Source organism: Nyctibius grandis, chromosome 7, assembly GCF_013368605.1.
Source record: "Nyctibius grandis isolate bNycGra1 chromosome 7, bNycGra1.pri, whole genome shotgun sequence".
Taxonomy (NCBI): domain Eukaryota; kingdom Metazoa; phylum Chordata; class Aves; order Nyctibiiformes; family Nyctibiidae; genus Nyctibius; species Nyctibius grandis.
This window is the reverse complement of record NC_090664.1, coordinates 39,981,317-39,996,063: the sequence shown is the minus strand read 5'-3', so window position 1 is coordinate 39,996,063 and position 14,747 is coordinate 39,981,317. Positions and strand designations below refer to the sequence as shown.

The 14,747-nt window shown below is 39.5% G+C and overlaps 1 protein-coding gene across 3 annotated transcripts in view; it reads left to right on the top strand.

Moving 5' to 3' along the window:
* PRTFDC1 (phosphoribosyl transferase domain containing 1) overlaps positions 1 to 13,336 on the top strand; it is a 50,600-nt gene extending 37,264 nt beyond the window's left edge. For 2 of the 3 annotated variants that reach the window (XM_068404729.1, XM_068404727.1), the window contains 4 exons: positions 7,372 to 7,389; positions 8,829 to 8,911; positions 9,314 to 9,360; positions 11,329 to 11,960. In XM_068404729.1, the coding sequence (XP_068260830.1) occupies positions 7,372 to 7,389; positions 8,829 to 8,911; positions 9,314 to 9,360; positions 11,329 to 11,465 (285 nt within the window). In that variant the 3' untranslated portion in view covers positions 11,466 to 11,960. Of the gene's footprint in view, positions 1 to 7,371; positions 7,390 to 8,828; positions 8,912 to 9,313; positions 9,361 to 11,328; positions 11,961 to 12,037 lie in introns of those variants that run through there. The other variant, XM_068404728.1, reaches the window with a different exon arrangement.
* The last annotated feature ends 1,411 nt before the right edge of the window (positions 13,337 to 14,747 follow it).

Here is a 14,747-nt window from a genome sequence, read left to right as displayed (position 1 = left end):
TCTTCCTTTCTAAATTTGCAACTTAGCATTTTACCTTGTTAAAATTCTACATTTTATGTTAATTCAAAGACAGCCTTTCCCTCAAACTCTTATTCAGTGCTATTTTCAAAGCACTGCTATTTCATAGCAATTTTTCCTTTGAAATCAGTCTTCTAAATGGAACATGAAATCAAAATCTAGAAAAAAAAAAATGTTATTCTTTTCCAGGAAGGTGAAAAATAGTTTCCATAGCACTTACTACTGTCAGGCAGGAGGCATACATGATCTCTTTACTCTGCTTGGTCTTGTTAGCTGACATTGTTCCATTTATTACTGACCTGTGGGAAGGTGAACAATAGAAATGTATTGACTCAGTGCCAGAGTATTTTTCAGCTTATTACAAGTCAGGATTTTTCTTACATATATTATGATAACAACCTACATACTTGCTGTTTATAAGCTCATGTGGCTTTGAAAAGCAGTAAACTACAGATTTTCAATTTTTGCAGGTTTCCCGTCCATTATTAAAAATTCTAAAATTCACAGATACATTGAAATTTATTATAAAAGTGAAAATACGTCTCTTTAATATGAGAGGCAAATTCACATGGAATGAAGGGATTAGAAATAATTTCTTCTTTGTTTTACGTAGTACTAATATTGTCAAAAACCTCCTGCTTTTTCCAGATGTGCCAAGACATGCTGCTATGAACCATTTCTACTACTGTCTAAAAAAGGATAGGAGAGCACAAATTTTATTTTGGTGTAGATACAGTTCACACCACAAGTATTATTTCTGCTTGGTGCAAATGTTCATGTGCAGAGTCACAAGTTGTGTGCACCCTGATCACTCAAAACTGGAGAATTTTAAACTTCACAGCACCCTTTTGCATTTAAAAACATACAGAGTACAATTTTAGGGCCAGTGCTCTTTAATGTTTTTGTAAATGATCTGGATGCAGGAATCAAATGCACATTAAGTAAGTTTGCCAGTGACACTAAACCAGGAGGAGCTGTGGACTCCCTTGAAGGTAGAGAGGCCTTACAGAGAGATCTGGATAGGCTACAGAGCTGGGCAATCACCAGCTGTATGAAATTTAACAAGAGCAAGTGCAGGATTCTGTGCCTGGGATGGGGCAATCCTGCTTATACATACAAATTGGGGGACGAGAGGCTGGAGGGCAGCCCCATGGAAAGAGATCTGGGGGTTTGGGTTGATGGCAAGTTGAATATGAGTCAGCAGTGTGCCCTGGCAGCCAAAAGGGCCAACCGCGTCCTGGGATGCATCAAGCACAGCGAAGCTAGCTGGTTGAGGGAGGTGGTTGTCCCACTCTACACTGCACTGGTGCATACTGTGTGCAGTTTTGGGCACCTCAGTGCATGAAGGACATCAAACTGTTAGAGTATGTCTAGAGGAGGGCTACCAAGATGGTGAAAGGTCTCAAGGGCAAGACATATGAGGAGCGGCTGAGGTCATTTGGTTTGTTCAGCTTGAAGAAGAGAAGGCTGAGGGGTGACCTCATCTCAGTCTACACCTTCCTCAAGGAGGGCAGCAGAGGGAGATGTGCTGATCTCCTCTCTCTGGTGACCAGCAACAAGACATGAGGAAATGGAATGAAGCTGCATCAGGGGAAGTTCAGATTGGACATTAGGAAAAGGTTCTTCAGTGAGAGGGTGGTTGGTCACTGGAACAGGCTCCCCAGGAAAGTGGTCATAGCACCAAGCCTGTCAGAGTTCAGTGAGTGTCTGGATGATGCTCTTAGTCATATGGTTTAGTTTTAGGTAGTCCTGCAAGGAGCAGGGAGTTGGACTTGGTGATCCTTACAGGTCCCTTCCAACTTGAGATATTTTATGATTCTATGATTCTCCTTCCTGCCAGCTACCTGGTAGAAACAGCTGTAAACACAGGATGAATCACAGCCGTCCATATCTCTCAGCTCCCAACCATCTCTCTGATCCATCAACAGTGAAAGCTACTGATTCTTTTGCAACAACTCAGTAGAAAAGTGTTTCAGTCTCCGAGAGCTGAGCCACTACCCCTTCTGTATTTGGACTATATAAGAAATCTTTCCAGGGCGTATTTTAAAAAACTGACTGTTGTCTGTGTCTCACTGTAAGATATATTAGTACCATTATTAGATTTCTGGACATACTTCACAGATTGTATTGGTGAAGATGGCTTTACTCAGAAATTAAGCTATCTTCAGTCCAGTCAACATGTCAGTAAATATTCCTGTTTCCTCTTCTCCAGGCTCCAAAAATAGACAGAAAATATCAAATGCATGCCAGAAGGCCAGATTACTTTTCATGTGGTTTCCTCCTCTGCAGTTGCCAGATATATCTGAAAGGACAAAACAGTCTTGATCTATGTGGTAAAGAGCTTCAAACACATATACTTGAAAAAAAGATCTTATTCTTCAGCATCCTTTAGCTTCCTATCATTTGTCCAGCTATCAGTCACTGCTGTAGCACCACAAGCTGATGAGTTTCACTAGTGTCCTGCCCACCAGCTCACAGGTGGATTTCATGGTGAAGCTGAATAAGGTCTTGCATGTAACTAACCTTTCCCAAGATATGCTGGAGGTAGCCAGCTTTGCATTTAGGATGATGGTGACATTACTGATAATGTACCAATTTGTTGTATCCATGGCATTCTTCTTTTACCTTCTTCTATCCATCTGCTCAAGGATAAGCTCATCTGTTTCAACCAGTTTTAGTTACACACCACCTCTACCTAGACTTGGATACTTACGTGTATCAAAACATTTCTTGGCAGTTGTTTCTCTGGTACCCTGCAATGCCATCCCTTTTCTGGACCCCTTCTATCAGTAGCCTGCTTCAACAGGAGAAAGGTAGGGGATAGGCAGCGTTACAGTCAGTTTCCCAGCACATCATGTAGTTTTGTAGGAGATGGTTTCTGGTACCAGAGGATGGCAAACCATTCTGAATGCCTTCAGTCATAAGCAAAAGTTAAGTGTGATTACTTTAGTCACAGTAACCCTGCCTAATCAAAACAGGGATTAATTTGTCGCTCTCAACAATCAGGATTCCTGCTTATTTATATGTACAACGTGTTTTCATATCTAAATATTTTATAGTGGTTTTTCCACTACGAAGTCCTTACATACAGGATTTCTCCATAGCACAGATAATCCTCATCAATGTTTTGGAAATAATGAGAATGTGCATAATATAAAACAGAGAATCTGTGTTTCCTGACCTAGACAACTGCCTGATTAAAAGGACTAAAGGACTTTCAAAGGACCGAATCTCCCAATGTATTTCACTTGCAGCTGTTGGGATGCCTTGACTCTGAGGAGAAGAGGCAAAAATAACAGAATGATGGTCAGATGATTTCAGGGTCCACCTGAAATATCCTTCCTTCTCAAGTTAGTCAATAAATGTGAGATCTTACACTTCAGCTGAAGTCATGCGCAGGTGACTATCATTCTTGTGGCCAGACAAACCCTTCAGGCATGTCTGGATCTGTGTTAATCTTCTTACCTTCATATGAGTCATTTGTGATAAGGAAATGTAGACAAGATTAAATTTCTATTAGACGGATGTATAACTGGTTGGAAAGCTGTTCTCAAGAAACAGTTAATTATGCTTCACTGTCAGACTGGATGCATTAAAGCATGTTCTCAAGGGACTACACAATATTTAATTCATTATTTAAAAGACAGAATTAGCATTTAATGCTAGTGATACTACCTGGAAAATACTGCAAGGTAGTATTATAATCTTAAGAAATGATTTTAAGAATTTGGTTCAAAGAATGACATGTAATGACAATAAAGATGAATGCTAACTTCTCTGTTTATATAGAAGTAATCTTTTGCATAAACGCAAGTAAGGAAAGACTGACTAAGCAACAGTTCTGAAGTGGAGGCGATAGGTGGATTACAAGTTGCACATGAGACTACAGCGAACCTGGAATACTGGAATATATAGAAAGGAGGTTTACTTGTAAAGCATACAAAGTGGTTCTTTTATTCTTCTCAACACTGGAAAAGGCTTCTCTCTGGTTTGGGGTACCACAGCTGGAGGATTCTGACCAACTGGACAGGTTCCAGAGGAGAATGAAAGAATGATCAGAAAGCTAGAAAATATAGCTTGTGAGAAAATGTTGAATAAATAGGGGTTGTTTAATCTGAAGAAGAGGAAACTGAGGAAATACATTTCTTTTCAAATATAGAAGAAGTTAAAAAGAGAAGAAAATAAAGCCTTTTCTATGTCCAATGCAAAACAAGTTCAGGTCAAATAACAACAGAAGTTTTCTAACTGTATTTTTGCTCTTAGATTATGAGGCACTGAGACACATTGCCTGGGGAAGTTCTGAAGTCCTCAAAAACAGGTAAATCAGATATCTGTGAGGGATAGTTTTAAGCTGGTTCTTCGGGCCAACAGAATAGTCTTGATGACCCTTCATGGTCTCCTCAGCCCCATTTTCTGTTAATGTCTATGATTATTTTCTCACAAGTTAATTAGTGAAGTCTGCTCTTCCCTATTGGTTTAATCCCAATTCCATGGCCAGGGAGGCTGCTGTCCCCTCGTTCTGTCTAATTTTGTGATTTCTACTTGTAAGCAAGAGAATCCCTATTGCTGCTCATGATAGGATAGTTGAAGCAGCTGTGGTAGCAAAGAAACATATTTGTCTATCAATTAAATGTCTCAGGACTATGCTTTTCTCTCAGTCTGTCACAGCCCTGTGTGCACTAATAGGCCTTAATGGTCATGACCTGTGTCACCTGTGGGCACAGGAGCCCCAGTTCAGCTCAACCCTGGCCTTTTAGTCCATGCCTGAGCTATGCTGTATGGGTACTGATCTTCAGCTCACCTACAGCCATGCCCGTACGTTGCTACAGATGTTGATCCAGACCCTAACTCACAGACTGACTTCCCAGTTTGACCTCGGACCTGTCTTATCACTATGGACCTTCCTGGAGATCAGTGGGCTGTGTTTGGTCATGGTTACTCTCACTGTACCTGATCCCAACCTGTGGATTGACATCCCAGCTTGACCTCAGATCTGCCTCGTCACCATGAGCTCACCTGATGATAAGCACTGCCATGTCAGTTTTGGTATGTCCCATCTCATGCCACAGCTGCTGGATAGATCTTGTCACTAGAAGATCTGTGCTTTTCCTTTGGAAAAGGAAAGTTCTTGTAGGAAAGTTCTTGTCAACAGTATGAAGAGCAGCAAGAGATGCACGAAACTGGCAGAATGGGTCAGGATGTCAGGCTGATATCAGGTCAGCCTCTACTACCAAGTGCCACTTGCAGTCATTCTGGGCTGTTTGCTGGTCAGTAAAGGAGTTCATTTCCATCTTTAGTTCTGGTGAGGTTCTTTCCTTGTCAACTCTTCTGCTCTCTCCCTTTATCATATATATGTGTGTGTGTGTATATATACACATGTAAATATTTACATATATCACCAGTTGTGCAAGTTCCCTGGGGGATGGTTAAGCCATTACTCCTGCACATAATCTTCAGGTGTCGTCTGGCTGAATCAAGTGATTTGCTTATGCCTCAGACCCAGGTGTCCTGGACTAGTCTTTGGAAGTGTTTTTCCTAGTTATGACTTCATCCGGGAAGACAGATGAGAGCCAAACCCTTTTGGGATCCAAATGGCTTCCTTCAAGAAAATGTGTCTCTGCACACCTGTCATAAGCTTCTCCTGAACATGGTTTTGGTCTCTTCATCTTATGTAGAGGACTGACATGACATGCTTCCATTCTTTCTTGAAGGAAGAAATTTCTAGAGGCAGGGTGTCTTTGGACTTTTGTTGTTAAGAGGCCTTTGACTTTTTACCTCCACAGGACTAGGTCTTTCAGATCCAGAGTTGTTTGTGTCAGCAACTGAGAGGTTGAAAGTCAGGAGTGCCAAGCAGGATAACCACCAGTGAAACCTGTTATGAAAACACCAAAAAGGAGCCACCCTCCAAGATTAATACACTTTCCGTTGGAGCTCAGTCTAAATTAGTGGCTTTCTTGAGTGATATCTCCATTGCTGACATCTGCTGAACTACTACCGGGAGTTCCCTCCACACCTTTACCAAGTGTTTTGCCATTTCAGAAGCATCCAGGTATAATACAGTGTGTGGTAACATGTTTCTGCAGTGGTTGATGCATGAAGCATGCTGTGTCTCCCTACCAAGCACTGTGATTGTTAGGAGGAACTGCAGTATAAATATAAATATGGATAATCTATATTAATAATTTCTGTTTTGAAGATTAAAAAAAGATTTACATACCAGTTAATGAAACTGTCAAAGGTGTGCTGTTTATCAGCACACTCCCTTCACACACTCCTTCTCCATGGTGTTTGACTCTTTCTCAGAACTTCAACCTTGGGATTCTGTGATGGAAAAGGAAGTTAGACAGTCTCCACGCTATGTGTGTAGCAAAGCCAACAAGCCTAATAGGAAGTGAAATGTAAGCTAGTCTGGTGAATACTGCATGGATATGAAACTATCTGTCTCAAGGTTTTGCAGGACATACAATGTGCACATGCATGTAGGATGTATACATAGATAGACAGATACAGGTATTTGTGAAATAACTTTCCTCTTGCTATTGCAGGTTTCACCTCAGAAAGTAGGTCTTAATGCAAGATTGTTCCTTTTGAACATGCATATGATAATGCACACTAGTAAATAGATTTTTATTTCTTCTAATAAGAACGCTACTTCTTGTTATTGCTTTTAATAGAAGAACAGAAGTCACCTTAGATATTGTGATTCCTGGTCAGTGATAAACCATTTCAGCAAAAAGATCAGCCTGTGTGTTCATGCTGTCATAAGGCTTGACATCACTGCTCTTGCCTGGACCGCTCGCCTTCTCTTCAAATAATACTACTGATTTCAGCAGCAGTATTTGAAGAGAAAGAGGGTGCTTCAGAGTATGAGAATGGGTGGTACAATTTGGCCTGTAATCCTTTACTATGAGGTTTCGGGGGGAGCGAGGGGAGGGGGGGCAAAAGCATTTATTTCAGAGTAATATTGACGTAGTCTCATATTAACATTGGAAATAGTATTTTAGTGAACTGTAAGGTACACTGTAGTACACGGCTAGACGCACTGGAGTGAAGTGAAGCTCATCCCATTTGGATTTCTTCCATCTAATTTCATTTTCCGAAGCTACATCCGTTCTTGCACAAAGAGGATAATCTAGGCAGAGCTGAATAAAGTCGTAGCCCCTGACTGCAGGGCTTGCTCTTATGGCTGGCTCTTTTTCAGGGCACAAAAATGAAACAGGAAACTCCTTGCATCCTACCATGTTGTATGTATGCACATGGATCTGTCTATCTTCATTTCACTTTTTCAAGCATTTGTTTCTTTTAGTTTGTGAATATTGTGTAATTGTATTTCTTTTTGTTTGTTTCTTTCAGAATGTTCTAATCGTGGAGGTAAGTCAGGTGCTTATGTCATATTGTACTTAGATAAAGTCACATAGTCAAGCCGTGACTGTGTGTTCCTTTTCTAAAACCCGTGTGTGTTTACACTTCTTTGGCTGGGAGGTGGTGAAGAAGGAGAGGAGTTGATTTGCTTAATGACCTCTCAGGCTTTTTGCAACTGCATGACAAATCAAACTACACTGCTGCCACTCTAATTTGTACTCTGCCTTGTGATACCCAGGAGTCTTTGTTTCTGTGTCATTTGATTTGTTCTTTCTGTGGTTTCATCAACTCCTGTTCTGCAAATTGTTCTGTTCCTTGGAGGACAATGAATCAACTGCAATGATGCCCTGCGCTTCTCAGTTGCATGACTTTGAAATAATAGCATTGCCCTGCACATGCTTTACAACTTCAGGGCTGCTCACATGCTGGTAGAGAATGTCAGTCCTTCTCTCAAGTCCCTGTGACTCCTGCTCATCAGCACTACATCCTGCAGTGTCCCCTGGGGAGCGCCCATCACAGATATGTTGCTGATATAAATCAACAGTGTTCAGTTGTAGAGGAAAAGAATGTGTCACCTCACTGGTGCTGCAAATTCTCTCAATTAATGTAGGTGATTCTCCTTTAAAATGTTGGAGAAGCAACTGGGATGGTTAGAGAGCACATCAGGATCTGACTGGCATTTCAGCCCAGTCTGCTTGTGCGGGAAGTAAGCTGGACAGTGTAATGGAGGAAATATATAAATGTTGGAATGTCTTTTGTTAGCAAAGGAGGGAAAAAAGTCATCAGCTACAGAGATGGCTGCTTGCCTGAATAACTGCTAGGAGCTCCATATTTGCTAATGCTAACTGCTGTAACAGAAATGAAAAATATCCACGGCAAATTCTGTTAATGCTGAGAATCAGAGACAAGGAGTTGCTAATGAAAAATCCACACCCCCAGGGTTCAGAATCAACAGCTGCTGTCCATGCAATGGTCAGTTTTGTAGCCAGGTATCTACTGATATCATTCTGATCAGGTTGAGTACAGCAGCTCTGGAGAATACTCATTTGTACTGGACTAATAAAACAACAAATACAGCAGATTTAGCCCTGGCATGGAGACATGTTGACATACTGTGGTCTTGAGCATAATATGAAAAGTCTGATCCCTGCTTCCTTTCAGTGCCCAGTAAAGTCATCTCCAGTCTTGTGTTGCACTTCAAGTACTAGAAACATAGCTATTTTCAAGAGGAAGTAGACAGTCCTTTAACTGATGATTTTATGAGTAAAAAGTGCTTGCTTCAACGAGTGTGAGCTCAATTACAACGTTTTTTGAATGTGGCTCACAATACACTGGGAAAAATACATCATTTCTACAAAATAAGAAGGTGGAACTGCTCAATCATTGTTCAGATTTCCTCTTTTCAGCTTTCCTTTGTTTTGCTTATTCTGTTTTTCATGTTTTGTAAGGATATTGTTGGAACTGGAAGGACTATGAAGGTTCTGCTTAATAATATAGAAAAATACAAGCCAAAAATGATTAAAGTGGCAAGGTGAGTAAAACGATCACAAAACTTAGTAATTAATTAGTCTAGCCCAACACATTTTCCAGTGGAGGTTCCCTGCTTTAATTCGATGCTGCAGTATTGCATGGGGAGCTCTTCAGAGGAGCTGCCTGAGTCACTAAGAGGAGGGTGAAGGAGAGGAGAGGAAATGCTTTTGTATTGTTCTGCAGTGGCAATGACCCTTCAGCCATTTCCAGACTGGCACTGATGGACTTTGAAGGGGAACACACCCATCTCTTCCCTGCCATCAGGGCGTTGTCAGGAGGAGAAGCAGAACGAGAACAGTGATTCACATGGCTCGGAAGTTTTTTGATAAAGGGAATAGTTTTTATGCATGTATTCAGGTAAATATCTAGATTTACATGGGTTTTACTTTGTTTTTAATTACAGTTTGTTGGTGAAAAGAACATCTCGGCCTGATGGGTACAGACCAGATTGTAAGTGTTGTTGTGAAAAATCTGTACTTGACAGTACAAGAAGTTACCATTATTCTACCACGTGCCTTTCATGTCATTGTATGGACTGCTAGAAGCATTGTAAAATATCAGTTGTCCATGGGACTATGGGATGCAATGGAAGAATTTGTGTAATTGTGGTTTGGAAAGCCTAGCCTCCTTATAGTCTGATGTTTTCTGCAGACTACTAACTTTAAAAGGAATTTATGAAAAGATTTAATGTTACCCATGAAGGGTGAGTGTTTTCTCTTCTTTCTCTGACAAACTCTATAGAAAAGAAAGTCCATTTCTTCTTTTTCCTTCCTCATTGCATCTCTTTGGAGGAGCTGCAGGATTCCACCTGAACATGAAAGGTGTTTTATTGTGACCTAGTTATTCACAAGTTTTACATGTTTGTAACAGAATAAGATTTTATATTATTTTTTGAAAAGTATTTTTGTTTAAAGGTTAAACAATGATATTATAATTAAATCCCACTCCCCAAAAAGCAAAAGATAAATTGAGCTTTTTAAAGTTCCTTCTGCTGCTCTGTTTGTGCCACACCAGCACCACTTCTCTCTGAATTATTGGTACTTGTACTGTGCTATGATGAAGCTGTAAATGGAGCTACACTAAGCTATTGTCATTTTAGACTTATTAGAATAAATAATGTAATAACAGGCGTATGGCTAAATAGTAAAAAGAACAGATCCATCTAGAAGAGACTGACCAGTATTTGCTGCTGAAGAACGCTCTGGTCAGCTGAGCTGGGGAGGAGGGTAGAAGGAGAGTAGGCAGATAAGTACCAGGAGTCAGCATGAAGGGTCTTGGTTTGGAATGTGGGAGAGAGGGAAACTTTATGAAGCAAAAGTTTTAGCCCAATAATCTGAACTGTGACACAAACATTTTGTTGTACAACTTTTTATGCAGTGGTATTTTTAACATTTAGAATTTAATCCAGTATATTAAAGTATGCATTTGACTGGATTCACTAATGTTCAACATATAAAAAATACAATACAATTACTTCATGAAGGGTAGCTTCATATTTTTATGTAATAACTTGTAAAATGAAAGAGGTTTTATCCTTGTTTATTCATACTGTGATGAATTCTATAAAACATCAGAGATCACTCCTATAAATCACTGACAGTGCTGTGTCATTTCCTCACTTACCTGAACTTATGTTTCCAAAGTGTCTATTACCCACAGTTTTTAACAATGGAATAAATTCCTTACTTGAATACCTGTAAAATTTTTATGCTGACCTATTTTTGTGTCCATAAGGTTGTGTTTTTCTCTAGTAACTTAGTGAACAATACGGAAAGAGTCTAACTTGTTTTATATAGTGCTGATACTGCACAAAACTTCACACTCAAAAAGATACATGCCTGTGCTTAGCCTGAAGCGTGTGAGTTGTATGATTCAGCTGCACTGTATGCATTTACTTTGTTAAGCACGTTCATGAGTCTTCATGAGGTTGGGGCTTTAATTTGAGAAGCATTTGACATGTTTGATAGCATAATACGTAAAATAGTTTTTTCTACTCTCAGAAGAAAATACATAAACCTCTGAAAGTTACTTCTGAATTAAAATTATACTTTTTTTTCATCATTAGTGTGATACTGGACAGTTGTATCACACACGTATACCAGTGGAGCTTCCAAACGTAGGCAGAGATTTTTAGCTCTGGTTTTGGCTTCCTTCCGCAATGTGTCTGCTGTGCCACTGATAATTGTACACAACTCTCCTACTCTCCACTGACTATTCACATGCCTGTCACAAATAGTCTGAGCAGGAACTGTCTATAGGGCTACTGCTGACCTGGATGTCTCAGAGTCAAAAGTAACATAACTGAACTGACTACATATATCTATAGTTTGCTTGTCAGAGAACCAACACATGAATTTAAGGGCTATATAATTGCCACTGATCTTGTATTGATGGTGGTTATTATTTGTCTCAATACAGATTACGGATTTGAAATTCCAGATTTATTTGTGGTAGGCTATGCCTTAGACTACAACGAGCACTTCAGAGATCTAAATGTAAGTTTTTTTAAAAAACATTTTAAAAAATCACTATTTTACTTTTCCAGGATGTCTTAAAGACCCCATAATTTGTCTCCTCCCTGGGTCCTTAATGTCACGGTTGGGATCCTTTCAGTGAGTGTAGAACTCCCTGCAAAGCCTCACATAATCCAAAGGAGTCCCTGCTCAGCGCTGTGAATGGTTCCTTCCCATCTCTTCCCCTTAAGAGCAGAAGTCATAGCTCTGCTACACTTCCATCTTCTGTCAGCCTAGGACTTCACAGGTCCACCATTCCCAGTACATGCAGAGACAGCAGTAAAAAGTGAAACACAGCTACAGTTCAGACAGCTTTGGACTTTTACTGCTGTGTTGCCTGCCCCTTTTCTCAGTGACATAATGATGGAACAAAGGTGCAAGCCGTGGCCTTTGCTTCCTGTGGTACTCCCAGGGGTGGACCTCAAAGCTGGGAATTGCAAGTGGAAAAACTTGCTGTAGCTAGAAAGTGAAATCAGAATTCAATTCCAGGTCTCTGCAAAGGAAGGGGTAATTACAAGATCACTAGATTGGTCAAGCGAAAGTATTTCTGAACAATTTAATAATAAATAATGTAATCAACTATACTGTTGCAATTGGTGTTACATTTTTTTCAGCACATATGTGTTATCAATGATCATGGCAAAGCAAAATACAGAGTCTGAATGAGTAACATCCTCACTTGAAGATTTGTAAGTGAAGCAGAAATTTGACTACACTCCCTCAAGCATCTCCCAGAAGAGCAGTTCAACTGACTTGTGTTTCTTTCAACTCAGTATAATAAGGGGTTTACTCTAGAGATACTGATTAATATTTACAGAAGTGAGAGCTCTTATCTAAAATGTGAAGTAGAGGGCTTTTAAAGTTATTACCTTTTTTAAGTATTAAAATTACTGCATAAAATGCCTTCCGACTAATAATTTGTCTGCCTCAAGTCTCATTGTGAATGCATCTTTTCTTTGCTCAGCTCGTCTTTCTACCCGTTGCAATTCATGAACTTCACTGTTTGCATGAGATCATTCAAAAGTACCATTCTGTGCATGAAGATTATTTTATAGAATTTTATTGACTTCAGCATCCCTTTAGTCTTGGTCAGATATGCTGCTGCCAAACTGAAAGCATTGTTTCAATTTAATTCCACAATTCAAAAGTTTCAGCTGAAGCTGTATGTTGCATGATAGTACATTTCTAGCAGTCCATTACTGCCTCTTCCGAAGAGAAGTTTTAACTCTCAGAATGTGCTGAATTAGGGTGCTGGTACAAAATGAACCTTTGCAAGACACTGTTGATCTGGAATTGGAAGATGTCAGGGTCTTGGTATGGCATGTAGCCATAGATCTAACCTGTTTAATGTGCTGAATGTTAATCAAGACAAAACAATGCCAGGCAGGTTTCAGCTTCTGCGTGGTATCCTTTTACTTCTATAGGACACGAACAAGTAAAAAAATTAACATAGTGTTCTCCTGTGCATATATTCTTAATTAAACCTCATTAAGCACAAAAGTTTAATGCTAGTCAGACAATTATTCAGTTATGATTTGATTTTTGTAGCATGTCTGAGTTGAGACTTTTTGTAACCATTTGTCACTGTTAAGAATACAGATCTGACAATGTTGGAGAAGACTTGTAAAAAAAAGAAAAAATGTATAGGAAAACAAGTTAACCCATGAATACTGTAGACTCTAGAGATTCCTTCGCTTACACATCATGTTTGAAGTTTGTTAATTTACATGCTGTATTAAGTGTGAAAAATTTAATTTTGTACTGTATGTAACTGTTCTCAACAACTTCCCAAGGGAAGCCAATGCAAAGTAAGCAGCTGTATATCAGTAGCTTTGCTCTGAACTGTAAGAGGCAGATTGTTATTAGCTTCAGGTTCCTTTAAACTAATAAAGAAACAGTAAGAACACTTGTTACATTGCACAGTTGTTTATTTTCCTGCTTCAGCATATTTCGCACATCCCATAAAAGCTCTTAAAAAATATGCATTTAACTGGTAATCTAAACATACCTTACATATGTATCCGTGTTGTGGTTTAATCCCAGCTGGTAACTGAGCACCACACAGCTGCTTACTCGCTCCTCCCTCAGTGGGACAGGAAGGAGAATCGAAAAAAGTGAAACTTGTAGGTTGAGATTAATAATTGAAATAAAATAAAATAAAATAAAATAAAATAAAATAATACTAATACTACTAATAAGAATTATAATAATTGTATGAAAAGGGAGATAACAACAACAAGAAAAAAAAAAAGGGAAATAAAACCCAAGGAAGACAAGTGATGCACAATGCAATTGCTCACCACCCACCGACCAATGCCCAGCCAGTCCCTGAGCAGTGATCTGATCTGCCCCCCCCCCCAGCCAACTTCCCCCAGCTTATATACTAAGCATGACATCCTATGGTATGGAACATCCCTCTGGCCAGTTTGGGTCGGCTGTCCTGGCTTTGTCTCCTCCCAGCTTCTTGTAGAGAAGCAGCTGGGAGGACAGGGGCAGTATGAGAAACTGGAAAAGTCCTTGGCTTAATGTAAGCATTGCTTGGCAACAACTAGAACGTCAGTGTGTTATCAACGTTATTCACAGCACAAATCCAAAACATGGCCTCATAGTAGCTACTGTGAAGAAAATTAACTCTATCCCAGCTAAAACCAGCACAATCCTGTGGCTCATAAGCTGTTGTTATTTGCATAAAATCCATGATGTTAATGGCATGAAGAAGTAAGATCAAAGAATTATTGTGGTTGCTAGAGAACTGCTTTAGTCATCTCTTCTTTACTCTTTTAACCTACATTTTTAAAGAGTTGTGTTGAAAAGCCTTTCCTCACAGAATAACTTTCTTCTGTTTTAGAGAAGAAAGCACACCCATACAGCCCTTGAAAGAAGCTGGTGAAAAGTTTCATCTCTTTTTTTTCGTCTATGAGAGTGTTAACGTTTTTCTTAATGCTTCTGATTTCTGTAGATTTAGTATTGACACATAGCGTAGGCAGACATGCTTAGGCTGAGGCTCAGTCCAGAAGATCCAGGAGGTTATTTCCTTTTTTCCTCTCTTCTTAAAAAGGCACGATCCAATTTGCCTTGCTATGATGATCAGTCTTCAGCAACAACAACAAAGGGTAACAGGTGTATTAGTGTGAAATTAATGTGAAATACGAAGTACTGTAGATGCACATAATTCAGGCTGTGTTAGAGGTGTTTCACTGGAAGACTCCGATTATTAAAATCTACATACCTAGTGGAGAAGACCAGAGTTATAGAAAAGATATGAAAGAACTAGAATGCTGCTTCAAATTAATTTTGTTTCCTCCTGCATTCATATTTTTAACA